The sequence below is a fragment of the Aspergillus terreus genome, genomic scaffold (assembly GCF_000149615.1).
Source record: "Aspergillus terreus NIH2624 scaffold_4 genomic scaffold, whole genome shotgun sequence".
Taxonomy (NCBI): Eukaryota; Fungi; Ascomycota; class Eurotiomycetes; order Eurotiales; family Aspergillaceae; genus Aspergillus; species Aspergillus terreus.
In genome coordinates, this window is record NT_165927.1 from 1,622,366 (window position 1) to 1,648,199 (window position 25,834).

At 54.1% G+C, this 25,834-nt stretch overlaps 9 protein-coding genes across 9 annotated transcripts; 5 read left to right on the forward strand and 4 right to left on the reverse strand.

Moving 5' to 3' along the window:
* Window positions 1-439: 439 nt before the first annotated feature.
* Window positions 440-3,139, forward strand: ATEG_03367 (putative Rho guanyl nucleotide exchange factor; the record flags this gene model as incomplete). Its single annotated transcript, XM_001212545.1, has 5 exons — window positions 440-1,000; window positions 1,050-1,355; window positions 1,402-1,602; window positions 1,750-2,155; window positions 2,205-3,139. The coding sequence occupies 5 exons, from the start codon at window positions 440-442 to the stop codon at window positions 3,137-3,139; spliced, it is 2,409 nt and encodes an 802-aa protein (XP_001212545.1).
* Window positions 3,140-4,204: 1,065 nt separating this feature from the next.
* ATEG_03368 (SBDS family protein) lies at window positions 4,205-4,667 on the forward strand (the record flags this gene model as incomplete). The annotated part of the gene is made up of 3 exons (XM_001212546.1): window positions 4,205-4,368; window positions 4,425-4,548; window positions 4,608-4,667. The coding sequence occupies 3 exons, from the start codon at window positions 4,205-4,207 to the stop codon at window positions 4,665-4,667; spliced, it is 348 nt and encodes a 115-aa protein (XP_001212546.1).
* A 290-nt stretch (window positions 4,668-4,957) lies between these two features.
* Window positions 4,958-5,797, forward strand: ATEG_03369 (uncharacterized protein; the record flags this gene model as incomplete). Its single annotated transcript, XM_001212547.1, has 1 exon — window positions 4,958-5,797. One exon carries the CDS (start codon window positions 4,958-4,960, stop codon window positions 5,795-5,797), a length of 840 nt encoding a protein of 279 aa, XP_001212547.1.
* A 452-nt stretch (window positions 5,798-6,249) lies between these two features.
* Window positions 6,250-6,827, reverse strand: ATEG_03370 (uncharacterized protein; the record flags this gene model as incomplete). Its single annotated transcript, XM_001212548.1, has 4 exons — window positions 6,250-6,294; window positions 6,346-6,348; window positions 6,398-6,714; window positions 6,770-6,827. The coding sequence occupies 4 exons, from the start codon at window positions 6,825-6,827 to the stop codon at window positions 6,250-6,252; spliced, it is 423 nt and encodes a 140-aa protein (XP_001212548.1).
* A 2,269-nt stretch (window positions 6,828-9,096) lies between these two features.
* On the forward strand, window positions 9,097-10,908 carry ATEG_03371 (putative NADPH oxidase (NoxA); the record flags this gene model as incomplete). Its single annotated transcript, XM_001212549.1, has 4 exons — window positions 9,097-9,200; window positions 9,248-9,502; window positions 9,558-9,967; window positions 10,022-10,908. The coding sequence occupies 4 exons, from the start codon at window positions 9,097-9,099 to the stop codon at window positions 10,906-10,908; spliced, it is 1,656 nt and encodes a 551-aa protein (XP_001212549.1).
* A 343-nt stretch (window positions 10,909-11,251) lies between these two features.
* Window positions 11,252-14,793, reverse strand: ATEG_03372 (uncharacterized protein; the record flags this gene model as incomplete). The annotated part of the gene is made up of 5 exons (XM_001212550.1): window positions 11,252-11,918; window positions 11,958-12,214; window positions 12,265-14,377; window positions 14,425-14,593; window positions 14,754-14,793. The coding sequence occupies 5 exons, from the start codon at window positions 14,791-14,793 to the stop codon at window positions 11,252-11,254; spliced, it is 3,246 nt and encodes a 1,081-aa protein (XP_001212550.1).
* A 243-nt stretch (window positions 14,794-15,036) lies between these two features.
* On the forward strand, window positions 15,037-20,639 carry utp10 (snoRNA-binding rRNA-processing protein UTP10; the record flags this gene model as incomplete). Its single annotated transcript, XM_001212551.1, has 5 exons — window positions 15,037-15,413; window positions 15,466-18,508; window positions 18,559-19,956; window positions 20,004-20,148; window positions 20,197-20,639. 5 exons carry the CDS (start codon window positions 15,037-15,039, stop codon window positions 20,637-20,639), a joined length of 5,406 nt encoding a protein of 1,801 aa, XP_001212551.1.
* A 67-nt stretch (window positions 20,640-20,706) lies between these two features.
* ATEG_03374 (glycoside hydrolase family 18 protein) lies at window positions 20,707-22,248 on the reverse strand (the record flags this gene model as incomplete). The annotated part of the gene is made up of 4 exons (XM_001212552.1): window positions 20,707-20,832; window positions 20,901-21,623; window positions 21,687-22,064; window positions 22,120-22,248. 4 exons carry the CDS (start codon window positions 22,246-22,248, stop codon window positions 20,707-20,709), a joined length of 1,356 nt encoding a protein of 451 aa, XP_001212552.1.
* A 615-nt stretch (window positions 22,249-22,863) lies between these two features.
* ATEG_03375 (arrestin (or S-antigen), N-terminal domain protein) lies at window positions 22,864-24,434 on the reverse strand (the record flags this gene model as incomplete). The annotated part of the gene is made up of 2 exons (XM_001212553.1): window positions 22,864-24,173; window positions 24,233-24,434. The coding sequence occupies 2 exons, from the start codon at window positions 24,432-24,434 to the stop codon at window positions 22,864-22,866; spliced, it is 1,512 nt and encodes a 503-aa protein (XP_001212553.1).
* Window positions 24,435-25,834: the final 1,400 nt, after the last annotated feature.

The window sequence follows — 25,834 nt, forward strand, 5'->3', positions numbered from 1 at the left end:
TGGCGGACAGCTTTTGAGCTAGGCAAGGTGGTTTGGTGGTGGGTCGCACCGCGTGTAAATCTGGGGGAAGAAGTTCCGCTCGGCGTGGCGGATTTACTCCTTTGCCACTGTACTCTATGCTGTTGTTTACCACCATAGAATGATCGAATCCAGAATTATCTGTACGACTCGTACTTACGATGTATTATAGGTCAGATGCTTTGTTCTCTACTAGGTACTTATTCACAGGCTATATATCTGACCTGGTGTGGAGTGGTGACGATAATGCTCATCGTCACCGCAATCATTCGGACCTTCTACAAAGGTTGCATCAGATACACCAGCCGTAACTTCCCATTGTGCACTGGTAGAGCACGTGAGCATCTTCTCTATATCTTCACACCCAAGCAGGATACCATGACAAGCATCTTCACTCCTACGCCACTGTCCTCAAGACATCATGGCTTCCATCCACTCGCCCAGCAGCGCAGACGGCCCAAAAGAGGAGACAACAGAACCCAATTCCTACTCCATCAGTGAAAGTGAGCTGAAATCGGGCATCCTTGAACCTGCAGAGCCCTCCGCTCGACAACTTGTGTTCAGACGCTGGGTAAACAGCTTCCGCTTAAAGAGAAATCGCCCTTCTCGCCAACCGGTGAAGATTGTTGAAGGCTGGTCCGACGGATCGCAGGAGGGAAATCACAGTTCTCCGAATCTTGCAACAGAGAGCCCGTTGCCCGAGCCTGAATGGCGTCTCTCCGGTCAATCTTCCAATCTGGAGACCGTCAAGACAACGACGATGAGTATCACCAGTCGAAGCATGATCATGTCAGGCGGGACAAACCGTAGCACCAACCACAGCGTGAAATCCGAGTTTCGCGAATCAATGGATAGCTCGACACCTCAACGGAGGTCTATTGACGTGGAAGCTCATAGCCGTGCCATCAACAGGTGTTATGTCGTTCGAGAGCTGATCACCACGGAGGCTGAATATGTCTTCGGTCTCAAAGCCTTGACCGATGTAATGATACTTGAAGGGTGCTTGGAGAAGACCTTACTGACACACGTAGGTTCTGTATCTCTTCTCCTCCAGAACGGAAATCCATTACAACCTTCAAAGTATTCGTGCAGTACATGAAAAGTTCCTGGCAAACGTCCGTAAAATCTCACCTTCGATCAGTATAGATGACAAGGAGATTCAGCTGCCACACCGAGCAGAGAACCACGACCCGAGTACCACACAGACATCATTCAAAGTCCTCAGGTACAAATCTCTCAGAACCCGTACATTCGGCTCAACTACCAACCGTCGGTCTCATCCTCTCACTGTCGAAACTGAGGAAGCTTTGGAAATTGCGCTCGAAACCCAGAAACTGGTATGTTAAGCCAGGGGAGTGACTGACAGTGTTGACCATGTTATAGTCGACGTCTTTCGAGCTCTACGAACAGTTCTACTGCAATTATGATCAGCTTACCGAGGACTTGGATATGCTGCGTCAGTTGGTGCCCAATTGGCCCGTCTTCAACCAAGGAGTCGAGGCTTTGTCGAAATCAGTTGCCTCAATAGAGACGAAGGCGTTAACGGAGAACAAAGCGATGTCTCTCAACGATATGATCATAAAGGTCTGACTCTCAATTCACCCACCTACGGCCATTAATGTTAATATACTCCTAGCCAGTTCAACGCCTTTGCAGATACGAGTTACTACTTAAAGAGCTCTTAAAGTACACTCATGTGCATGATGACCCTTCTGCTCACAATGGCATCAGTCAGGCTTTGGAGGCAGTTCGCAGTGTTGTGTGTCAAGTCAACAGTGTCTCCGCCAACCCTCTCATGAAAACTCATATCCAAAGAACCAACCTCCTTGGAAAAATGACCGTCCTACCAAGCCCGGTAAGAGCTACACCCATATACAAAGCATCCCGTCTGAAACACAAACCCTTGTACAGTGTGCTGTCCACGATATTTACCGACAACTGGGACCCATGTGTCTATGCGGCGTCCTCCATGTAACCTACCGATTATCTGGGCAGATCACAGGGAAATACATGGTTTGCGTTCTTTTCAAAAGCCATCTCCTACTTGCCAAGCCCGATTATGACAAGGCGAAGCTCCGAGGAGTAGCCTGTCTCTATATTTGTGACACGAAGATGGATACCCTGAGTAATGGGAGAGGTGTGGAGCGATCTTCGCAAGTGCCTTTGCCTTAATTGACAAATTGCAGGTCTATGCTGCCAGGGTAGCTTGTTTTCGTGGAAACTGTCTATCCAATACCGGGATGACGACTTCGAGATCGTTCTGAGTGCTTCATCAGCAAACGATGAGAAAAAGTGGCAGACAGAGTTTATAAGATCTACTGCACTTACATTGGATCTTCCAAAGCCGGTCGCATTTGAGCTGAAGGGGTACACTTTCTTGATTCTTGATCTGACTCCATTGAACCGTGTCCACAATCCAGATGCATTGTTGCTTCGGACCCCTTCCGTTCATTCAGCGACGCCTCCTCGGCTTGATCCCAATCTGGAATATGTCATCATCAAAAAGACCCATTGCCCGAATCAGCTCAACCGGACGTCGCGCATTGATGAGGCGAAACCGCTTTCCTCACCGGCTTATGTTCTCACAAGTCGACGAAATGATCGGATCCGACTGGAAAAGCTTATTGCATGCATATATACGAAGGAGTACTTGAACTACCCGGGCATGGTTTTGACAAGGAATGAAATGTTGTTTGGACCTGGTTCGCTCATGAGACGACTTAGTCTTCGTCCGGGCCATAAGCGAAGCAGTTCTTCCGGTCTGCCACTCACAAAGCCGCGCACCGACGACGGACACGGTGTCCAAAGGAGCAAGCTGAAAAAGGGAGATCCTCCTGATGGCAAAGGGCGTGAAATATCAGAGCGTTATCCAAAAGACAACCAGGAGACAGGTCATAGCCAGTGGGAATTCACCCTGGGAAGTTCCCGTCGAAAGAAGATTCCTATACTCGGAAATTGGGCGGCTTCCAGTCCCAACATTGCTGCTTTGAAGGTAGAAACCAAGACCGAGTATCGCTCAGAAAGCCCGTCACCGAAGGCGGCCTTTCTATCCATGTTCAGTTCAATGTCTCTCAGGCTCCCTAAACGCAACATCCGCGGGGCCTTGCATAGTGCCGGCTGACACTACACCATATCTATGGATGTGGAAATGCTAGACCAGGGTACAGCGCCTTTGACATGTTTCGAGATGTGGAATGGTATCATTAAGAGCAGGGAGGCGGTTTCTAGCAGAAAGGGTTGTCATCGGCAGTTGTCAACAATATAGATTACTTTGTATCCCTGTTAAAGGAGACAATCCTAGTAGTATGCAAGTAGATGTCTCGATGTAAGACTGTCCACTGCTTACTGCAATGGCCTGATGTGAGAGGCATTGCCTGACTATGACTGAGAACATCGGATGTCATGTCTTAAATTCCTTTCCTTTATATGCAGGCTTGATCCTCTACCCTGATATCAATGCCTAGAATGGATTGCCCCTACTGATTGTACTCGACTTCCTGTAGATCCAGCTGAGGTTAGGGCACAAGTACTAGATATGACTCGAGCTCATGTCGATCCAGGGGACATAACCCTACAACATCACGTCATAGAGGAAACGACAAGAATACCAGCCACACCGAAGGGATAGAAGACACTAGAATGAGACCATCGCTGGTCTGCATTGCCATCGGGTGGGGAGATCCAGTGCAGACGCGTTTCTATTAGTATCGTCTGGGACTTGCCGAATGAGGGCGTCGACAGCATTCCACCGGGCGCCTGGAGGAGGCGCCGTCCATGTCATGGTCTGGGCAGAGCGGAGTCGGAGAGATCATGGAATGACCGCAACGGGCCCTTATGACGTCGCCGGTGTCGTCGCTTTTGTCTCCACGCGACACATATAAGGGCGTCCTGCGAGGGAGCTATTATAGCTCTAGACAATTAACAATATCTTAACGAATCTGAACTACCCTCTCCTCTTCTCATCATCTTCTCATCGATTGACGACTTTGTGGTTTGTTGAGCGAGTGATATCCGCCTTTCCTGATAGTGACGTCATCCGCTCTCACGCGACCTTCCATCTACATCCAGACCAACAACCTCTTGAACTTCCTTTCTCTCCTCTTCTCTCCTCCAGAGAACATCACTGCCATCCTCATCACTTATACTCCCGTTGAATACCTCTTCACATCTTCAATCACCCATCACAATGCCTCGTGCCAACGACCCCACCTCCAAGGTCTTCTACAAGGGCTCCTCCGATGACTTCATCGTCTTCGTCGACGACGCCCAGGCCCTCAACAACTGGCGCAAGGACCGTTCCATTCCGCTGGCGGATGTGCTGAACGGCTGGAAGATCTTCACGACCCACAGGTATGTGAATGGCACGCATGGCGAGGATCCATCAATGCTGATACTAATGACCACAGACACGGCGCCCAGGGCGTCCTCGACGGCGCCAGCAAGGCGAGCCTCGAGAACGAGTTCGGGACTTCCAACGAAGACGACGTCGTCACGAAGATTCTGGAGAACGGTGAATTCCAGACCACTGGTGTATGCAAACCCCCCATCCTGTTATACGCTTTGATGGATTGACGCTGACTGCGTGATAGTCCAAGGAGAACGTGGGTGATACGAACTTCCGCAACGGATCGGGAGGCATGACTCGGTAATTTCGTTGCCGTGTGCTGGCTAGCGGGCTGGCCTTGAAGCCTCTATGTTGTTTTGCCCTGGGTGTTATAACAGCGTGGTTAGGAATACTTGTACGTGAGGACGAGTCACGATGATGCGTGGTAGCTGCATCACTGCATAATGAACTACATCAACCAATTCATGCATTACTCTCGTAGTGTCGAAGTCGTAGCGCATATATATACACTCGAGACATCTCTATCTCGCCACCTCCTCTCGCCGCTGCACCACCCACCGCCCCAATTCATTCCACACAGCCTGCTTCTCGGCCATGGTCATGCCAGCCGCCAACCCGCTCGTAGTCGTAGCCACAAAAACCGGCGCCCCATCCCACCCCTCGCAGCGCCCCATATTCTCGCTCTCATCCTGCCACCCATACCTGAACTCCTCCTTCCGGATCGCCCGCCCCTTACGCACCCGCCACACGGCCTCCCAGATGCTCTTCCCGACCAGACAGACGGCGCGCGGCCGCTGCGCCGCGACCTTGGCCTCCAGCACGGGCACACCGGCGTTCATCTCCGCGCGGCTGAGCATGCTCGCGTCGCGCGTCGGGCGCTCCACGATGTTCGTATTGCCGATGTTGTACAGCTCCGGCAGCCGGTACGTGTCCGACGGCGGGTGGCGCTCCGTCGTGATCCCCGACGAGTGCAGGAGCTTCCAGAACAAGTTGGACGGGTGCGCGTACGCGTACCCCGTTGTGCCCGTCATGATGCCCGGATTCACGCCAACGAGCAGCAGCGTGAGGTTTGGGGGGATGGTGTCGCGGAGGAGGGAAGTGGAGGTCGATGGGGGTGTGGAGGTGCGCGAGGTGGGTTGCGTTGTTGGAGATCGGGATAGTGGTGTTGAGGACGGAGTGCTGCCTGCGGAGCGGGAGCGGGTGATGCGGCGGGGTGTGGGTGTGGGTATGTCTATGTCTGCGGTGGGAGTCGATGCGCCGGATGGTGTTGAGGACTTGATTCGTTTGGACCGTCGCTGGGGTTGTGAGGTCTCGTCTGGTGATGATGCTGTTCGCTTGAGAGCGTCCGGGATGGCGATAGGTGTTGTGGTTTTGGATGCGGCATCTGCGGCCGCCGCATTTGTAGAGATGTTCTTTGAGGCGTGGAAGTATTGATTGAGCCGTCCGTTGAAGCTGGTCGTTTTGTTCACGGGCACATCGTCGTCGTCGCTCCGTGGGTTGTCCGCACGGCTGGAGGCTGCGGGCGACATGCCGCTCTCAGGAAGTAGATTCTGGGTTAGTGACGGTTGAAATTGTCTAGGTAGGAGTTAGTCGCCAACCAGAAATCACCGCAGAGAGCAGAGATTTTTAGGGGGTTTGAAGAAAAGAAATTGGGGGCAACAAGACGGTGGCTGTATAGAGCCGCACGTGATACTTGCGAGTGGCAACATGCCTCAGGCACGACAGAAAAAAAAGGTGTCGAGCTACTGAGAGAGTAGTTGTTACTAATGGCATGTTCTTCGTTAGATTATAATATACAACGGCTATGTATGTACATTGTGGACCAAGCTGACAAGCTTGCGTCCTTCGTATTATCCCATTTCCGGTCCAGGTCATTAGATCATGTGCTATGCGATCGTCACGTCGTTCAAGGTATGTACAAGCGAGGGCGACTATACTTTATGTATGTTTCGTTTGGGCAATGTCCATGGTTCCGGACATACGACCTATCCATGTTAGTATTGACAGCCTCATAGCCTAGGGAAGTATGCATACCTCTCCCTCGCTGTAGGCCCAGAAATACACCCCAATTCCCACGAGATAGTAAAGAGCCGGGTCGGTCCCTTGGTATAACAGTGCCGCCAATAGCGCACTGAGCGGGTATAGGATGAGGCGGAATTCAATGCTGCGATGGGGCAACGAGCCGGCAAAGTATTTCAATGGCCATTCCCAGGCCAGGCCGAGTAAGCCCATGATGAGATTGAGGATTTGGAGGATCGGAATCGGCTTGACGGCGCCGTTGAGGTTCTTGGTGATGAAGTCCCAGAAGACTTTGGGCCAGATGAAGCCTTCGATTGCGCTGCCCACTTGGTCTGGGGTTGTCAGTCGGACTATTCCATGCATGATCTTAAGGGCGCCAGTACGTACAGGCAGCGGCTGTGAGGATGATCAAACGCGCCCAGTGGTTCTTGATTAACCGACCCATAGCGACGGCAGGGTGAGAGACAGTACGGAGTAAGGCGGACAGGAAGGTGAGCAGCTCGGCCAGCGAAACCTCTCACAAGGTCGACACGACGCTTTTATTCGCAGTCATACGTCGGATCAACGAAGCTGGGTGGATGATCATCGACACCGACATGGCAGAAGCGGATTGAATGGATGATGTACTCCGTATCTGTCCATGTGTTTGTAGCGGTCTGATCGATAAGGTCAACTATCACATTCCAGCAGAACAACGAGATAGCGGGGGAGCGAGGGAATATAGCGGGACAGCGCCAACTCACCTGATCTGAACAACTCCAGCCCTCTGTCACGGCCTGAAAAACCATTCCTCCAGCGACTGTGATACGTGCATCTGTTTTATCAACCGCTGGAGTTGCGCAGCCAATGGCACACCCTCCGCACCGAATTCCCCTCATGAGTTCTGCACGGGGATTGCATCCTGACGGCCGCTCATAGGCCTGCCCGCCCGGACCGTGACCAGCTATCCCGGCTGAAGGCTCTGACTGGGCGCTATGTCCATGCTCCATCAGCGAATGAGCCGGCGTAACGCACGAGATGAGAAGAAGCGAGTGCAGTAGCGCGGGCGACGGAGCGTGACGGTGGACCGGCGCCTGCAGGAGATTTGCGGGAGCACGCCTTAGCGGCCGATGCCTTCGGTCTGCTCCCACTCCACGACGAAGACCTCGACGAAGTCCGGAGATTTGCTGTCACAGTATGATAGCTTGGTATTTTTTGTTTGTCGCCGGTTCCCCTGGTCAGACAATCGCTCTACCAGCGCACCATGACTCCTTACGAAACCACCAACAATGGGATTCTGGCTGGATCAAATACTGCCCGTTGACTGTCAGACCAGGTCAATCAGGGATCTCCGGCTCACCGTACTTTCACCTCATGGACTCATGCCTGGTGATCGTTGATGATTTCCTCACAAGGTTAAATGTCCGAAAAAAAGTTGACACTAGCTGTGATGAAATGCCTATCGTGCATCCCCAACCAGCACCAGCTTTGCTCCGCTTGATGAAGGATTCCGTCGAAATCGAGGCTTCCACTGCCAAGGGACTTCGATCCTACGACCCTGGGTAAGAGCTATATTTGGAAGCAAATGCCACCAGCATCATTAAACTTAGCAGCGAGAGAAGTCCGACTCCTCACCGTTGATTGCATTGTCGTGCGGTGTCGCCCCGTGCCGAGATGCCATTCGCTTCGGGACGTGTGCGACGGAGTCAGCGCTTGCAGAACGGCTCTCATAGGAGAAGATCCTGGCGAGTGGCCGGACAACTCCACCGGCGCTGGAGCAATCATCGTCGCAGATCCAGCTGCTTCTTCAACTGACGCTGCCAAGCGAACGCTGGGTCCCAATCACTCTCATCCTCTACCCCCTGGGGCCACATGGCTTCACGGTGGACTCTCTCCGGGATAAGCGAAGGCTGGGAGAACGTTGACAGAAGAGGCGTCAGGAGATGATGGGTGAGTCTCCCCCGCTCAAGACCTATTTTTATATCGGATTTCCCTCGGGGCTTGACCTGCGGAGCCACAGGTAGCAAGCAGCATTCGACGCGCTCCGACAGATGCGGTCCATATCAGATGATGCCAATGTTGGATACGAACGAAGGATGTGATTCCAAAGATGTAGGACATAACCGAGCGTCGTCGCCCGAGTAGACGTATCATACGAGAGGAAGCGAAGCCTTGAGTGCCTGATTAGGTTGTCTAGAGCTCTGGATGCCAGCCAGCCAGACGACTCTACAGGTTGATCGATCGTCAACCCTAATCCGTACTGCATGGTCGTTTAGGCCCCGTTCTTTAGTGTCTCCCCCTCAAGTGGTGGCGGTCCCCCTCTCTTCCCTGCAACCAAAACCACATCTCCGGATCCTACAACCTTCACTCCGTCCACCACTGTCGTCTATCCACCCCAAATTCAGCCATTCACCATTCAACTAACTCCCCGATACACATGGCGTTCGCATCCGCAAGATAACGATGTTCTTTGGGTGGACGTTACCAGGCTCCCAATTGACCGCTCGCGTCGGCTGCTGCTCCTGGCTGCTCTTCCTCGCCAGCTTCAGGAACGCGAGTCTCAGGCTTACAAGAAACTGATACATGAAGAAAAAGATCTCTTTGGAGACCCAGCTATCTACACATATTGATCTCTTTGGCCAGCACAGGTGCTGTCCTTTGAAATATAATAATCGTCGCTGGTCGATGTTTTCATCGTTGTTAGAGAGATACCCATTGCATGGCTTACTGCGAAAATGATTACCCTACGACACCCGTTGAATTCCTACTTTACACGACAGAAGACTCTGTTCTACTTTCTCTTCTGGGGCGCCCACATCGCCGTCTTCGCGGTCGGATGGTATGTTCGCTCGTCCACTGCAATGGACCTCTGTCTGACGAGTGTAGGCACATACAGGCCGCCAACACAAAGTTGGCCGCTCTCAATCGCCTCAAGTACTCGGTGTACATCTCGCGAGGTGCAGGGCTCGTCCTAACCTTCGATGGAACGCTGATCATCCTGCCGATGTGCAGGAATCTCATCCGACTGCTGCGTCCCCGAATCCGATGGCTTCCTCTGGAGGAGACGGCATGGTTCCATCGGCAGACCGCGTACGCCCTTCTCCTCTTCGTCATCCTCCACGTCGCCGCGCACTACGTCAAGTAAGTTCAGCCCACAGAGACCCTCTCACCGACTGGCTAGAGCTAACGCATCTAGTTTTTATAACGTCGAGAAGGATCAAATCCGCCCGAACACTGCGGTGCAGATGCACTTCACTGAGGCCGGCGGAATCACTGGCCATGTCATGCTCTTCTGCATGATGCTCATGTACACGACCTCCCATCATCGCATTCGCCAGCAGTCCTTCGAGACCTTCTGGTACACCCACCATCTGTTCGTGCCGTTCCTCCTGGCTCTCTACACGCACGCCACTGGGTGCTTTGTGCGGGATACAAAAGAGCCCATCTCCCCGTTCGCCGGACACCGCTTCTGGAACCACTGCCTCGGATACGAAGGCTGGCGATGGGAGCTAGTGGGCGGCGGTCTCTACCTCATCGAACGACTGTATCGTGAGATCCGATCCCGACGGCAAACCGTCATCACCAAGGTGATCCGTCACCCCTACGGTACGTACCATTCCCTCCCCGCCCTCACCTTACGATCCACACTGACTCCTCCAGACGCCATGGAAATCCAATTCCGCAAAGACAGCATGAACTACAAAGCCGGACAGTGGCTCTTCATCCAAGTCCCCGAGGTCTCCAGCAACCAATGGCACCCATTCACCATCACCTCGTGCCCCTTCGATCCATATGTGAGCATCCACGTCAGGCAGGTAGGCGACTTTACGCGCGCGCTCGGCGACGCGCTGGGCTGCGGGCCGGCGCAGGCGCGCGACCTCGAGGGCCTGGACCCAATGGGCATGTACGAGGTGGCGCTGGAGAACGGGCAGAAGATGCCGACGCTGCGGGTGGACGGGCCGTACGGAGCGCCGGCGGAGGACGTGTTCGAGAACGAGATCGCGGTGCTGATCGGCACAGGCATCGGCGTGACGCCGTGGGCGTCCATCCTCAAGAACATCTGGCACCTGCGCGCGGGGCCCAACCCGCCGCGCCGGCTGCGCCGTGTCGAGTTCATCTGGGTCTGCAAGGACACCACCTCGTTCGAGTGGTTCCAGGCGCTGCTGTCGTCGCTGGAGTCGCAGTCTGCGTCTGCGGCGGCTAGCCAGGGCAGCGCGGAGTTCTTGCGGATCCACACGTATCTCACGCAGCGGTTGGATGACGATACCGCCGCGAATATCTACCTCAACTCCGTCGGGCAGGACCTTGATCCGCTGACGGAGCTGAAGAGCCGCACGAACTTCGGACGGCCCGATTGGAGCCGCCTCTTCTCGGCTATGCGCAACGGTCTCAAGGACCAGTCGTATATGTCGGGCTTGCATCGGTTCAAGACCGAGGTCGGGGTGTACTTCTGCGGGCCGAATACGGCGGCGCGCCAGATTAGCGAGGCTGCCCATGCGACGTCGAGCAAGGATGTGAAGTTCAAGTTCTGGAAGGAGCACTTCTAATTTGTTTGTTCGTGTGTTTGTTTGTTTGTTGTTTGGATACCACTGTTGCAATACGACACGATGTGATGAAGTCATGACTGTTTCGCTTGTTGTTGTTTGGATCTTAGCTGTAATCGTGGGCGGTGTCTTGTACTATAGTTGGTATGAAGTCTCTGTTTTCATGTCGAGCGTAGGGTGATTTCGTTTTAATGTAGTACGTGTGGTAAGATGTCTGTCGGCGTGGTCGATATATATTGCTGGGATTCTCTTCCGGTCTATCCTAATGAGCTACGTAACAAGACATGCGACAATATACAGTTGGGTATCATTACTCCTGATGAACGACATGGTCTATATGAAATAACTACAGCTGCATCTCATCCCCACTATCTGCATCATCAGGCATGCTAAAAGGCAAACCAGCAGATCTCTGCATCTTCTCCGCGAGCTCATCCAATTGATCCTCGATATCAACATGAATGCGCAACTCCTTCTCCACAAGGACATTATACACGCGTCGCAGCTCATCAAAGCCCATGCCGTCTCCTCGCCGAGACGAGGCCGGGTGGCGACTCTCCACGACGTCCGCACGGAGGTGACTGAACGCCAGCATAATGAGCTCCTTGGACCACGGGCAAGCACGCATACCGCGGTAGAAGACATCTTTGGCGCGTTGGATGTTGTGGTGTGATAATTCGAACAAGATGTACAGTTTCCACAGGGAGAGACTTGAGCCTGCGGTGGACAGCGTGTTGTGCTGTGCTGATGCGTCGTGTTCGCCGATGGCTTTTTCAAATGCGGCACGTACTGAGTGTGCCGTGGAGCCTGCATACACCGGGCGGATCATTTCCGTGTAAATCGAGAATAAATGAGAGGTGATAGGGACTTGTTGCAGGGTCGAAGTATGGCTGGTTCGGCTCTCGGTAGTTATGTCTCTGACGATGTCGCGCACACGCTCTTCGATGCGGAAGCGAGATTCGTTCCAGGCGAATAAAGAGAGGAACATGGTGTTATGTGGGAAGGTGGAAATGCTTTCCATCAGGAGAGAGCGGATCTGAGATGGCTTGTACATTCCGTTTGTGCGGACATGGTAGTAGAGGAACCGAGCACGAGATTGGTGAAGCAATTCAACGGCGTAGGCGACGAAAGCCTCATCTTTCTTGGGCAATACAGAAAGACGCCTCATTGCATTACTGTATGCATCGAGAGTCTTGTTCAGATCGAAAGAATGCGTGAGATAGGTAAGGATAGCCTGCGAGTCGACGCAGGCCACGAATGCCGTTGACTTGCGGTTTGCCAACAAGTTTTCGAGGGTCTCGGCCAAGAACTGTGGATGGTAAGCCGGAGGTTCACAGAGGATACGGAACTAGTACTCACAGTTTGGACCTTCAGCAAGCCCGTAGCGCTGAATTCTGGCTGGCCGGACGTATCGGGAAAAGCTTTCAGATCAATACTATTCTGGGGCATGGACATAAGAACATGAGAAGCGTGGGCTACGTTCCGAGATTCCAGCAGTTCCCAAACCCAAGCGTGCCAGAGAAGAACGCTATCCGCTCTGTCATTAGCCGAGAACGTGTTGCTCATCGACAGACTGGTGGCCCAGACATGGCCTGCAGCAGCGTGATTTCCAGACCGACGCTCCATAAGTGCGTATGCATTGTAGAGCCGTAGATTAGATGAGCGTTTCTTCAGCAATGACTTGGCACACTTCTTCGCCTCCTTTGGATTGCATGCAAATTCCAAAGCGAGCGTGTACTCGGCCAGGTCGTCGTTTTGCGGCATCGCCTCTACCAATGATCGCAATACCCGACGGACCCAGTCCGTATCAACATCAGACTGATTGTCCCTGGCAGCCTTGGCCCATGCCTCAAAGGAGTAGAACCAAGTCCCCTTTTCAGCGAAAAGTGTACCGAGAGTGTGGATGAAATGCTGGCCAGGAAAGGACAGAGGAGTGGACTCTGAACCTTCTATGCTTGTCGAAGATCTCGACAGCCATTCTTCAAGGGTATAATGTGGACTGCTCATGAGATCGTTCTGTATAAAGCTGTCCCCTGCCCAATGACCCGTTGTATTCTTGTTGACAGCCGTTATGACCGGAGGAAGATGACAGAAGTACAGAAAACTGTCGACCAATACGTGAGCAGCATCAGCACTCCAAACCAGCGAAAGGGTCTCTTCCAAATCGGAAGAAATGACCACACGATATGGGTCCTCTTCCTCATCCAAGCTGCGGGCGGGCAGCCGAGACCTGACGATGCGGTCCCTTTCGCATCCCACCCAAGACGCAAACAGAGACTTTGGTTTTAAGCGAGGTAGGGGTGGCGGTGTCTGTGGATCGTGAAGAGTGTTTTCATTGCTCGTCCAGCCTTGCGCACCAGCCTCGCCAATCCGCGCGACTTCAGAGTCCCAAAACTCCAAGAACGACGCAACTGTGCTCCGTTCATCCAAAGACTCTGGTCGAAAGAACGTAAGTTCCAGGACAGCCTGCCATAGCCCAATGGCAAGTTCCACGAATCCCGCCTCCCGGATGAAGAGTGTGAGGCGAAGAAAGAGGTAGATATGGACCGTGGTCTTGTTAGGATGGTCAGGACTCGACTTATTCAGTCGCAAACACTCCATAAACGTGGCAAGACACTTTTCATAGGTGAAATCAAGGAACTCGGTCTGTCGGAAGTCAAGATATTTGATCCAGAGGCTAATAAAGTGCGAATCTGACTTCAAAACAGATTGCCAACGGGCAGAAAGCTTTTTCGCATCCCACAACTTCGCACCCTCTTCCAAGCAACCGAGTAGCAGCTTATCCCGAGAAGGGTGCTGACCGACCTTTTTCAAGGCTTTCTCATAGAGAGATAGTTTGATATCCGCCAGACTCTTCCTCTCTGCGTATGTCAATGAGCCAGATTCTCGCTCGGAGCCGCGCAGGAGAGACTCTTGGTGATCAATGAGCGCGAGCCAGCTTTCGACATCAGTGGGATTCCGTTCTACATTGCGCGACAATTCCACGTTGCGTTGCTTGATCTCTTTGTCTGGGTCAGCCCGAACACCATCCTCGTCAACGGAGCCACTGTCGGAGATGATCTCCAGGTCGTCTGGAAGCATATCTTCTGGTTTTGCTTTGCCCCGGATCGAGCGATAAGCGTATCTGTCATCCTCCGAATCTTCATCGAGGTCATTGGACTTATTACCGGATGTACTAAGCGGTAGATAGTCCTCGGAAGCATCTGTGGGCGCAGTGGCTGAAATCGGTCGCACGCGAAGCAATTTCGTCGTTTGTTGTTTCCTGAGGCCCGCAAGAAGATCCTTAGTCTTTGCCTTCGACCGATCTGCAGAAAAATCCGGTTTAATCACTATCGCATCGCCTTCGGATGTATCGCGGTCGATTTTATGGCGTGGGGGAAGGCCCAACACACTTCCCCGTCCAAACCGCCGGTAGTGAGGGACACTATAGCGATGTATCGTGCCATATATAACATTGTACTTGTCGCCTTTGCTATCCACAACATACAAATCCGACACGTCATCTTTGGGCGCGCTCACGGTGCTAGTTCGTGATGACGGAGGTTTGGGGACGGGCTCCGACCGAGGACTGGCTGCTTCTGCACGGACATGGCGATGTTCCCGGCGTTCCTTTCGTCGTTCTCGAGATCGGGAGCGATCGCGATGGCTTCTGTGTCTTGAATGGTGGTGTCGAGAGTGGTGTCTGGATCTGTCTTCTGTTTCTTTGCTGTCGCGTGTGGAACGTTCCGGAGGCCGATCAGCTTGCGGCGGAGGGGGCGGTTTGAAGCTGGCGAAGCGCGGGATGGATTTTTTCTCCTAAGGAACCAATTAGCGACTGATCGCGACGAATACTATCGACGTGAAGGTACCTGAGAGACGGAGGAATCCATACTCCTGACCGAGAGGCATCGTGGGGGTCGGATGGGGTGGTGTTTGGAGCTGGAAGTAGTTGGGGTCAAATAAGGTCAGGCTGGAAAAACTCCGCTCCCGTCTTCCGCAATTTTTTCTACAGTGGCAGTAAAAAAAGTTGCCCCGACCATCCTCTGGTTCAGCGCCTGCTTCACCACACATTCTTGCGTCCGGAGGAGAAGAAGACGATTCCCGAGTGATGGATTTCTCGAATTACTAGTTTACCACATTTTTCATCGCAAAATGGCCTCCTCCCTCGCCGCGCAGCTGTCGCAGATTGCGGCGAACTCGACCAACCAGTTGAACCTGAAGGCGCAGAGAATCGCGCATTCGCATTCCCTCATATTCGACAAGAAGGTCGCTGGATCCCAGGACTTTGATACCATCTACGACATTTGCTTTGAAGGATTCCAGGAGCTATGCCAACTCGACCCCCGGTTTGCGCAGTTCGAGCGCACCATCTTCAGTCCGCAGAGCAAGACGGAAGAGCGGACGGAGATGAACGTGGCTCAGAACAAGGAGTTGGATACGGTCTTGGAGGCTTTTCTCGCTTTGGTTGGAGGGAGACTGTTGTTGAGTCCTGCTGTTAAGGCTGCAGACTGGCTTATCCGACGTTTTCGGTTCGTCATGGTCCTTCCAGTCCAGCGACATAATATGGCTAACGGAGTCCAGAGTCCACGAATATAATACCACCGCCACGATCCTCACTTTCCTACCCTATTATTCCACACCCCTCTTCCTGAATCTGCTCTCTATCCTCCCAGAAGACCTGACACCGACATTCAAGGTCCTTCTTCCTTACAAGAAGAGCTTGATCAACCCTCCCCGCCACCCGCTCGTGCACAGTGCCACAACGAACAAACCATTCCTTGCCGCATTGAACGCCTATGTGATCCAAGCAAGCCGGCAACAGTCGGCTCACCACGCTCTTCTCTCCTTTTGGGCAGGAATCTTTACTGAGGCTGTGTCTGGAATGCTGGATGCGTCGCGGTCCGGTCGTCGAGGCGTGGAAAAGGTGAAACATGACGACATCGTACTTTCGGTGCTTCCGATTTTGAACGATGGACTGGGCATGAAAGATATTTCGGAGTTGGTGATCGGTTGCTACATGGTCTGTGTTGTTCTTGCTCAGAAAGCGGCCCTGCAGGACAACGTTCTGGATAGCCTGATGGAGGCGATTGTAGCGTCTTGGACAGTGGAGACCGTCAGCTCTGGCCTCATCTGTTTGTCCGTCCTCGCCCAGCAAAAGCCCGAACCTACTATTCCGAAGCGGGTCTTCAAGGCAATCCTCCGTCTGGAGAACCCGATTCAGCAGCTGTCGGAGATTTCGTCCCAATATAAGACATCGCACCTGCTGCTTGCAATCATCGCAGGGTGCGTTGATGATCTCTCGAAGCAGGAGGACACCGTCCGCCTGGATTTGTTGTCGCTCATGTTTGAGAGTCAGATTTTGGGAGAATCTGAAACGGGACAGGGTATGGGTATTGTCCTCCGTGCCGCCAGCAGCGCTCACAAAGACGGCGTGATGTCCTTGAATGCGCAGACGCATCTGGCAGATTTGGTGCAGCACTTCACGAGATCCGAGTCTCTGCAGCCGATTTTCCAGAAGACCATTGCCGAATCAGCACTCGATGTCTCTGCTTTGGAGCATAATCTCCAAACTGTCATTGAGTCCGCGCAGGCGCCCAAGGCACTGGAAGACGTCGAAATGGATGAGGCTGCACCCAAGCAACAGGAGGATGAGTTCCCGTCTCTACTTCAGTCGCTCGAAAGTGAACCCTTGATGAAGTCGTCATTCCTTAGCGCCCAGTCGATCCCTGTTTTCGATCGCCTTGCCCAGGCTTTCGCCTTGGCAATTGGGTCCCAAGAGAAGCTCGAGTCTTTTGCCAACTTGACTGTGCTTGGAAAGTCCAATGCCACCAAGTCTCCTCAATACCTGTCCTTCTTCGTGAGGGTGTTCTCTGGCTCGTACCCTATTGGAACACGCGTAACCGCTTTGAACATGCTGTCCTCTTTCCTCAGCGATTCTCCTACCGATATCGACTTCCAGGCGCTCGTCCCTTTCGTGCTAGTGGCTCTTGGAGATGTCTCTGAAAGGATTCGTCGCGAAGCCGCAGCTGTTTTGGCTGCGTTGGGTGCCTTGTATAAGAAAGCCAAGAAGGATAATCCATCTGTCTGGGCGTCTGACTCGCTTTACGGCCAGGCTAAGCAGTCGAAGGGCGTTAACTGGCTCTCCGGGCGTGATATGTCGAAAATCTTTGAACGCGCCCTCCTCCCGGGGTTGGAAGAGTATGTTCTGGACCCAAGTCACATTGGGCGGGTTGTCGAAGCTACTCTGCGTGGAACTTTAGCCGATTCCGATGCATCTGAGTTGAAGAAGCCTTTGCGCCTTGCGCTCTTCAGCTTCTTGTGCTCTCATGTCGTCCAACTCCCGCTCTTTGCTCCCAAGCTGGGCTTGTTGGACCTCCTCAACCGCGTTGAGAAGGCTGGTGGAACGACTCGAACCAAAGAGCTAGAGCCCTTGCTGAAGATGTGGCGGGATCTTGGTGTCGAGAAAGCGAAGGATATTTGCGACAAAGAGCGCATCTCTGCCGCAGAGATGGAGGCCCAGGTTGTCAAGATCGTTACACCCAAGGAAAAAGATGCGATTGTCCTGTTGCTGTCGATCATCAACCCATACTCCAACTCACTGAGCCCATCGTTCGTCGCTGCTGTGTTTGGCCGGATGAAGGACATTTGGGCCAAAATACCCGAGGACCGACAGGAGTTTGCTGCTGAGAGACTCTTCGAGGTATCACTGCAAGAGTCCGATTCGCCTCTTGTGGACGGTTGTCGGGAAGTGCTTCGCAGTGTCCAGGTCCCTGGTCCTGTGCTCGTTCGCTTCGTTAAGCAGATTCCGGTATCCGTCACTGACATAGAATCTCTTGGACCTGCGCCGAAGAGAAGACGCACGAGCCAGAATAACATGGTGGCTATGACGGTCAAGGATGAGGCCAAGCTCAGCAAACTCATGGAAAAGATGACTTTTATCCTGGAACTTGTGGATGGCTCCAAGCCCGAAGACCACCCTGAGCTCGCCGACGGACTTTTCCAGACATTGGCTGCTCTGCACCACTTCAAGTCGCAAATCCAGTCTGGAATGAGCTACCTGCTTAGTCTAGCACTCGGTAGCCTTTTGGCTATTGTGAACAAGTCGAGAGCCACGGCCAAGCCGTTGTTCAATACTTCGGTCATTCGGGCTGACTTGGTGGTGGACTGTGTTCGCACGACTGAAAGCCCACAGGTGCAGAATGCAGCTCTCCTTCTTGTGGCTGGGCTGTCGGTCATCGCGCCGGAATTAGTCCTGCACAGTGTGATGCCAATCTTCACGTTCATGGGCTCCAGTGTTCTCCGAAAGGATGACGAGTACTCTGTTTCCGTAATTGATCAGACGATCGACCAGGTTGTCCCTGCTCTCATCCAGTCTTTGCGCAACCAGAAACGCGATGTTGTGTCCGGAACATCGGAGTTATTGCTCAGCTTCACCGCCGCCTTTGAACACATCCCATCCCATCGCCGTCTCCGGCTGTTCCATGCTTTGATCACCAAGCTTGGAACGCAGGACTTCTTGTTCGCTGTTTTGGCTATGCTCGCCAATAGATACTCCATGGACAAAGATGTCCTGATTCTGATGACGGGCCTGGCTTCGGACGCCACTGCGGCTGTTGAACTTTGTGTATGTTGTCCCGCTTTGACGCCCACGCGGTGTAACTAACTTGACTGCAGACATATTGCAAATATTTGGAACTTGTCACAGATTCCCTGAGACCGAAGCCTGGAATTTCGCAGGTCCTTCTTGGCATCGGCAGCGACGATGGCCGTGAACCCCAAAAGGTTGCAGTCGATCTCCTTCGGGCGTTGGCTTACCTGTTCAGACATTCGTCGATCAAGTCCAAGATGGCCAAGGCGTTGGCAGTGGAGGGCGGCGAGGAGTCCGAGCAGATCCGGTCTTACTTCTCGCAGATCCTGACACAGATCTTGACGATTGGTGACACGATGCAGGAGATGAAGGCTGTCAGCCAAGCTAGTGGAGAAGTCCTCAGCGCACTGTTCGGCACGCTGTCGCTGATCGATTTCCTGGACACGATTGAGATTTTGCTCCAACGTCCTGGTGACGAGCTCCGTCGTAAGGTGCTCCGGCTCCTGGAAGGCCGTCTGCGGCAGAACCCCGAGCGCGACAGCCCCTCCCAGAACCGGATGTTGGACTTCCTGCCCACATTGGTTACGATTGTCGAGTCGTCACCGGATATCTTGCTCAAGCATGCTGCCGTGGCCTGCATCGACCGTATCACTGAGAAGTATGGCAAGAAGGATCCGTCCAAGGTTATCCCAGCGTCGAAGGCGATTGCTGGTCAGTCATGTATCGGACAGGAAGACGACCGTATCCGTATTATGGGCGTCTTGTGTCTTGCATCTATGGCGGAGGTTCTCGGCCAGGCTATGATCCCTGCACTGCCTGATGCGCTGAATCGTTCGCTGTCTCTGCTGGAGGTGAGCATGGAGGCTGGAAAGGAGAACGCCCGATTGCATGATGCTGTGTATTCGCTGTTCTCTGCTCTGTTTGTGCACCTGCCGTATATGATCTCTGCTTCGCACCTGGACCAGATTCTGCTGCTTTCGTTCCGGTCTGCCGGTTCAGAAGAGCTTGAGGATGAGAGCCGACAGGAGGCGTTGCGCCTGATGGCCAGAAAGGCCGATTTGGCGGCGACATTTGGTGTTGTCAACCGGAACTGGACTCAAGCTGTGGCGGCCGGTCCGGAGGCCACCAAGGAGACGCTGGAGACGCTGAGTCTGGCAATTGAGAAGCATCCGAAGTCGGCTACGATGAAGAATCTGCCCGTGTTGACGGAGATTCTGTTCAAAGCGTTCGACTTGCGTCGCGAGCAGGTTGCCCTCGGATCCAAGGCCAAATTCGACGCAGATGATCTGGAAGAGGCCGAGGAGATTGTCAACGATGTCACAATCAAGATGATCTACAAGTTGAACGACTCGACATTCCGGCCGATTTTCACCAAGCTTTTCGACTGGGCCACGACGGGGATCTCGAAGAAGGACCGCCACGGCGACGTGTCTCGTCTTACGACGTTTTACAAGTTTTTGGAAGTTTTCTTCGGTACCCTTCAGGTATGTATCGTCCGTTTTCAAATCTACGGCTTGACTAACGCGCGCAGTCCATCGTCACCGGATACGCAAGCTACATTATCGAGAATGTCGTTGCGGTCCTTGGCAAGGCCAGTCCTTCCAACCAGAACACCAGGACTCTCTGGTTATCGACCCTGCGCATGCTGCGGAACGCCTTTGAGCATGATCAGGACGGTGAGTCTCATTTACTATAATCCTTAGGAAGATAAGCTAATTATGTAGAATTCTGGCAATCTCCCTCTCATCTAAACCAAATCTCCGAACCTCTGATCTCCCAACTCGCCCATGCCACTACATCCTCTCTGGCCAACACGGTAATAGCCGAGGCGGTCCCCGCGATCACCGAACTCGCCGTCGCGGCGGACTCTACGGATAATCACAAGGAGCTCAACACAGTCCTGATGCGGTTCCTTCGTCCGTCGGCGGGTCCCAGCGGCAAGGCCGCAGGCGGAGAGAACCCGCACACGCGGTTTGCAGCCCTGAAGGCGGAGCAGTCGCTGACGGAGCAGCTGGGCGAGGAGTGGCTTGCGCTGCTGCCGGAGATGCTGCCGTATATCAGCGAGCTGATGGAAGACGAAGACGAGAACGTCGAGCGCGAGGTGCGGCGCTGGGTCAAGCAGATCGAGGATGTGCTGGGCGAGAAGTTGGACGATATGTTGACGTAGTTGGGATGATGGCGTTGGTTGTATATGAAAAGTTATATAGAGTTGAATCATGTCCATTATGCAGTACCTATCTCCCTGAAGGAGTTGAAGAACTAGTGAACCCCTTGCGCAGATTGTCGAACCGCGAAGTCGGATACTCGAGGTGATTCTCGCTCTGATCGAGCGCAGCAACGCCCCCGAGTTCATCAACCAGCTATCCCGTCAGTCAGCACCCAGCAACCACAACCAGACAACAGAAAGGAAAGAAGAGAAAGCACTCACAATACTAATCAAACTCCCCTCCCCACCCCCATCCCCACTACTCTCCCACCACATCGCACCCCCCAACTCCCTCTCCCGAATATACGCCCCTTTCCACCGCGCCACGGCCGGCGTATCATAGCTAACCATCACCCTCCTCGCCGCATCATAGCTCCACGCCGCACCCACGGCCTCCATCTCGCTGACCACCGCGCCCGCCCTCGGCAGCGCCTTGTAATCCCACACCCCGGCCTCCCAGCTGCCCTCGCCGCCGACCCCATGGAACGCGCTGCCCGGCCCGTCCGTGTCCGCAAACGCCCGCCCGTACAGCGGCATCCCCAGCACGAGGCGCCGCGCCGGCACCCCCTGCGCCGTGTAGTAGTCGACCGCCTGGTCCGTGTTGAACGGCGTGCTGGCGTTGCCGTCCGCCGCGGCGTGCAGGTTCGCGCTGTGCGCGGCTGTCCGGTCCCAGCTGCCGGCGTAGTCGTATGCCATGAGGTTCCAGAAGTCGAGGTGGGCGTTCATGGCGGAGAGTTTTAGGGTTGTGAAGTGCGAAGGGCCTAGCCTGTTACTTAGTGGGAAGGGAAAGGGGGAAGGGGGGAGGGACAGGGTACCGGCTGGACTGGCGACGGTGAGGAGGAAGTGTTTGCCGTCTGCGTGTGCGCGGCTGTACAGGTCGAGTTCCTCGCGGACGGCCTGCAGCAGGAAAACGTAGTCGGTGGCCTGGGCGTCGGTCTCGGGGTACTACATTATCAGCACAGGTACTACAGATAGGTCGTGAAGAAGAAGTGAAGGCGAAGGTGATACCTCCCAATCAACATCAATCCCATCAAACCCAACATCCTGCATGATATTGACGGCCGACTCAGCGAACCTCTTCCGCCCGGCCGCGCTGCTCGCCGGCGCGGCAAAGTTCTTCGAGTACGTCCACCCGCCGACGGAGAGGAGGACCTTCAGCGCGCGGTTGCGCTGCTTCAGCAGGAACAGCTGCTTGACGCAGCCGTAGGCGTTGGCGGCGGCGGGCTCGGACCAGGAGTCGCCGGCGTAGTGCTTTTCGAGGTCGGCCCAGGGGTCGGTGAGGTAGACCTCGCCGGACTGCGGGTTGATGTTGGCGAAGGCGTAGAGGACGTGGGTGAGCTTGTTGATGGGGAGGTCCTGCGGGTGGTGGTTTCGGCCGTAGATTGCCTGCGCGTGGGATTAGTGTGCGTATTGTATGGTGGGGGAGGGGGAGGGGGCGCACCCAGTTCACGTAGTAGGCGGCTGAGATATAGCTGGTTGTGTTGGTTGGGGGGTCGAGATCGGGTGCGAGGGGGTCGACTGGAGCTGCGCGGGTCAGCCATGATAGACAGAGGAGAATGAAGAGAAGCATTGTGGTGGTTGGGGTTGGGTATAGAGGGCTGCTGACGGAGAGAGGATATATAGAGGAAATCGGAGTATCACTACGTCGTACTCAATGTTGTATAGTACATAGTATACTGCAGGTGCCCGGTTGTGGCATACAAACATGCAGTCTATATTCTTGTATACAGTCGCGATTCCAACGCGTATTGTTTGTTCATTGGGTGCTTTTGATTTGGATGGAGGTCGGATATGGTCTGGATATGAAAGTGTCGCGACTCATGCTGCTGTGCTGCGGTGCCAGGGCGTGTTTCACGCCTGCGTAGATAGTATTAGTCGTCGAGAGGCCAGCGGCTTACTGAAGAATAGACAAGGCTGGCTTTGTTCGACATCTCGGTCGTCGAGACTGGACTGCCTCGGAGATTTAGACGCATGGCAGGCTGATTCTAGACCCAACCGGGCAGCTCTGTCAGGATAGATGTGAATAGTATCAGACAGATGTTAATGTACTGCGGTAGACCATAGAATATACACAATATTAATCTATTACCATTAAACAAGTTCAAAGCATGCTATCATAACTCGAGACATGGGTATCCAAACGCCAAAACACTTTTATCCACATCATATGTACTGTCAACGCAATCTAGCAAGCTCTCACCCCAGGCCGATCCGGCGCCCGAATGGCCGAGTACTCCGGTGGCGCATGTGCCTGCTCCTGCTCTGCCACGACAACCGTTTCCGGGGCAGGGGTCGACACGCTGCGCGGGGTGAAGAACTCCGCGTCGACTTCCTCCGGGGAGATCTCGACCTGCGCCTTGACGCGCTCGACCGCGCGCGGGCGGCACGTCAACTGGATGGGCACGCGCAGCGACGCCGTCGGGGTCAAAATGCTGGCGTTGGGCGTGTGGTAGGAGACACTCAGGTCGAGCGCGTACACGCGCGACGTCAGACACGAGTGAAAGGTCGGCACGAACGCCTTATTCTTCGGCAGCGTGATGGGCACCACCACCGACGCGGTGTAGTAGGTCCTCCCTGCGAAGCAGGCGGACGGCCCCGCCAGCGACTCCTCGGACGAGCTCGACTGGCGCGAATCGCAGCGCCCCAAGTTCGCACCCCCCGCGCAGTGCTTCTTCCACTGCGCCGACGCCACGCACATCGTCGACAGCGGCACGGTCTCGGTGTAGCAGCCGCGGCCCATATGCCCCCAGACCATGGGGCAGATGTGCGAGGGGTAGTCGCCCCAGGGCTCGGCGGAGTAGAAGGTCGACACGCGCAGCTTGGTCCAGATGGAGCCGAGGCGCGGGGGCGCCTCGCCGGCGACGGGGTCGAAGCGCAGATGCACGGTGGCGGCGGAGCTAACCGAGTCGGAGTCGGAGGCCTCGCCGGGGGCGCTCAGCTGGACGGGCTTGGGCTGCGCGGCGGCGACAACCAGACGGCCCATCTTGCCGCGCATGAGGCCGCGCTTGACGCTCTTCTCCTTGCGCAGGGTGTAGACGTCCTCGTTGTCGGCGATGTTGAGCGGCGGCTCCTCGTCGACGGCGGGGAGGATGCGGACTTTCTTGCCGGTGGAGGCGAGGGTCTTGCGGTCTGCGTCGGCGGATGGGCGGTGGGTGACGGAGGCGCGCACGAGGTAGGCGATGCAGCACATGGTGGGCGCGAGGTCGTCGAGCAGTGTTTTGCCGTTGCTGGCGAGCATGGGGTCGCCCAGCGACGGCGGGAGCAGCGTGTGCGAGCGCTCGACGTGCAGGTTGGTCTTCTTGTGGCTGCAGGCGTGCGGGAGAAGACGATCTGGCACGACGAAAGTAAAGGGGAATTGATAGGTGCGGCCGGGCTCGAATACGCGCGGCGTTGGGTAGGCCGTGGGCTCGATGGGCTGGCGCAGGCGCAGGAATGTTTGCGCGGCGCCAGTGCGGCCGGGCATGGTGACCCTTTCTACGGAGGTGCGCGAGGTGCCTATCATTATATTATTAGATGGGGAGGATATATTATAGGTATGTGTATGTTGGGCGTACCTTCAAAGGTGATGTCGACATCATCGAATCGGATATCGTGGTCGGCGGTGATGGTGACGGTGCCCTGGATGCAGTCGCCGGTGGTGTAGGAATTGACCAGACCGGTTTGCTGGCCATCCAGATCGATGGAGATTTTGGGACGTGCGCGCGAGGTAAATTGCTCGAGGGAGCTGGAGGCGCCGGTGATGATGGAGGATGCCATGGGGATGTATAGATGCGCCGAGCGCACGACTCGTACGGAGTATAGGATTCGATATTTGAAACAATCAACAATCGAGAGACAGAGGGACCTTTAAAGAAAACAGAAATCAAATCGAATAAAATAAAATAAGAGCAGCAGGATCTACTCCGTACTGGGAAGAATGTAGGGATGGGATGATCGTTACCGTTGGGTAATGGTAACAGTGGAGTAAATAGTATGGATTGTTATGGAGCAGTTGATACCCCAGGCCCCGTACTTTATATCTACAGATTATAGGATGTGTCTGGAGAATGAATCAGATGGAGATGTTCACGAAGGGCGTGCTGTGAGTCACTTGCTGAGAAATCCCGAATGCGCTAGAAGGAGCAGACGGATGCGATCACGAAGCCACAGAGTACATCGTCAGAGTGAAGAATCTCCAACCAGCTGCCTGTTTGGCCGCGAAGGATTGAAGGCTGTCGGGCCGATTGGCTGGGTCGGGGGGTGCGCCCTTGGATTGACATTGAGACCCATTATTAATTAGGGTCGAGCAGTGACGCATGTTCATCCTCTGTCCTTGTATTCCTAGAACCCTAATTCAACTATAGATTGGACTAGGAGATGATTGACATGGCGTGATTGCCCATGCCTATCGAATATCCATCAATCAATGTTTCAGCACAGACAGAAACTATTCGTATAGTTCTACCGCGGAAATCCAGATGACGCCCGGTGTGTGATGAGGACCTGGAGGATGCTCATTGCTCCACCACGCCCTACGACATGGCCATCTACAAGTAGTTAGTCTAGTCTACGTTCCCCTCGTGGACTAGTCGGATCCCAAAATTCAGAAAAGGATCTGGTCTGGTTGGGGGATTTCCAGTCGGATCTCGTATTAGATTATAAAGCATATCCCTGTGACTAGTTACTAGTTACTAGTTAACTAGTTAACTACAGAGCAGAATGACGCCTATACTCTTCTCTTCTCTTCATCTCTTCAATCACGCAATACCTTGGTATAATACTACTAGATTCTAGATCTTGAAACATCAATACTAGTAGTACAAAAAACGGCTCTAACCGAACTCCCCCTCTAACCGCGCCTAACCGCCCGGTAAACCCCCATTCTCTTCCTTTTTTTTCCCTTTCTTCTTCGCGGGATCCCGATCTCTATCGGTCCATTATTGCCTAATAGTAATGAAAATGACACCGCTTAATTCTACCTCACATGCTGCGGACTATATGAACATCCCTAGCTCCATCGGCTGCTGCCGTTTCCCGCCGGACTCTGCTACAGCTACAGCTACTTTTCCGTCGGTTCCATTCCGAGCGGGTCGAGCATTATTAGGGTCAGGGATACAGACATTTCATCATCTGTCCTACAGAACATATCCCAACTCCACCCGAGATATCCATACTCC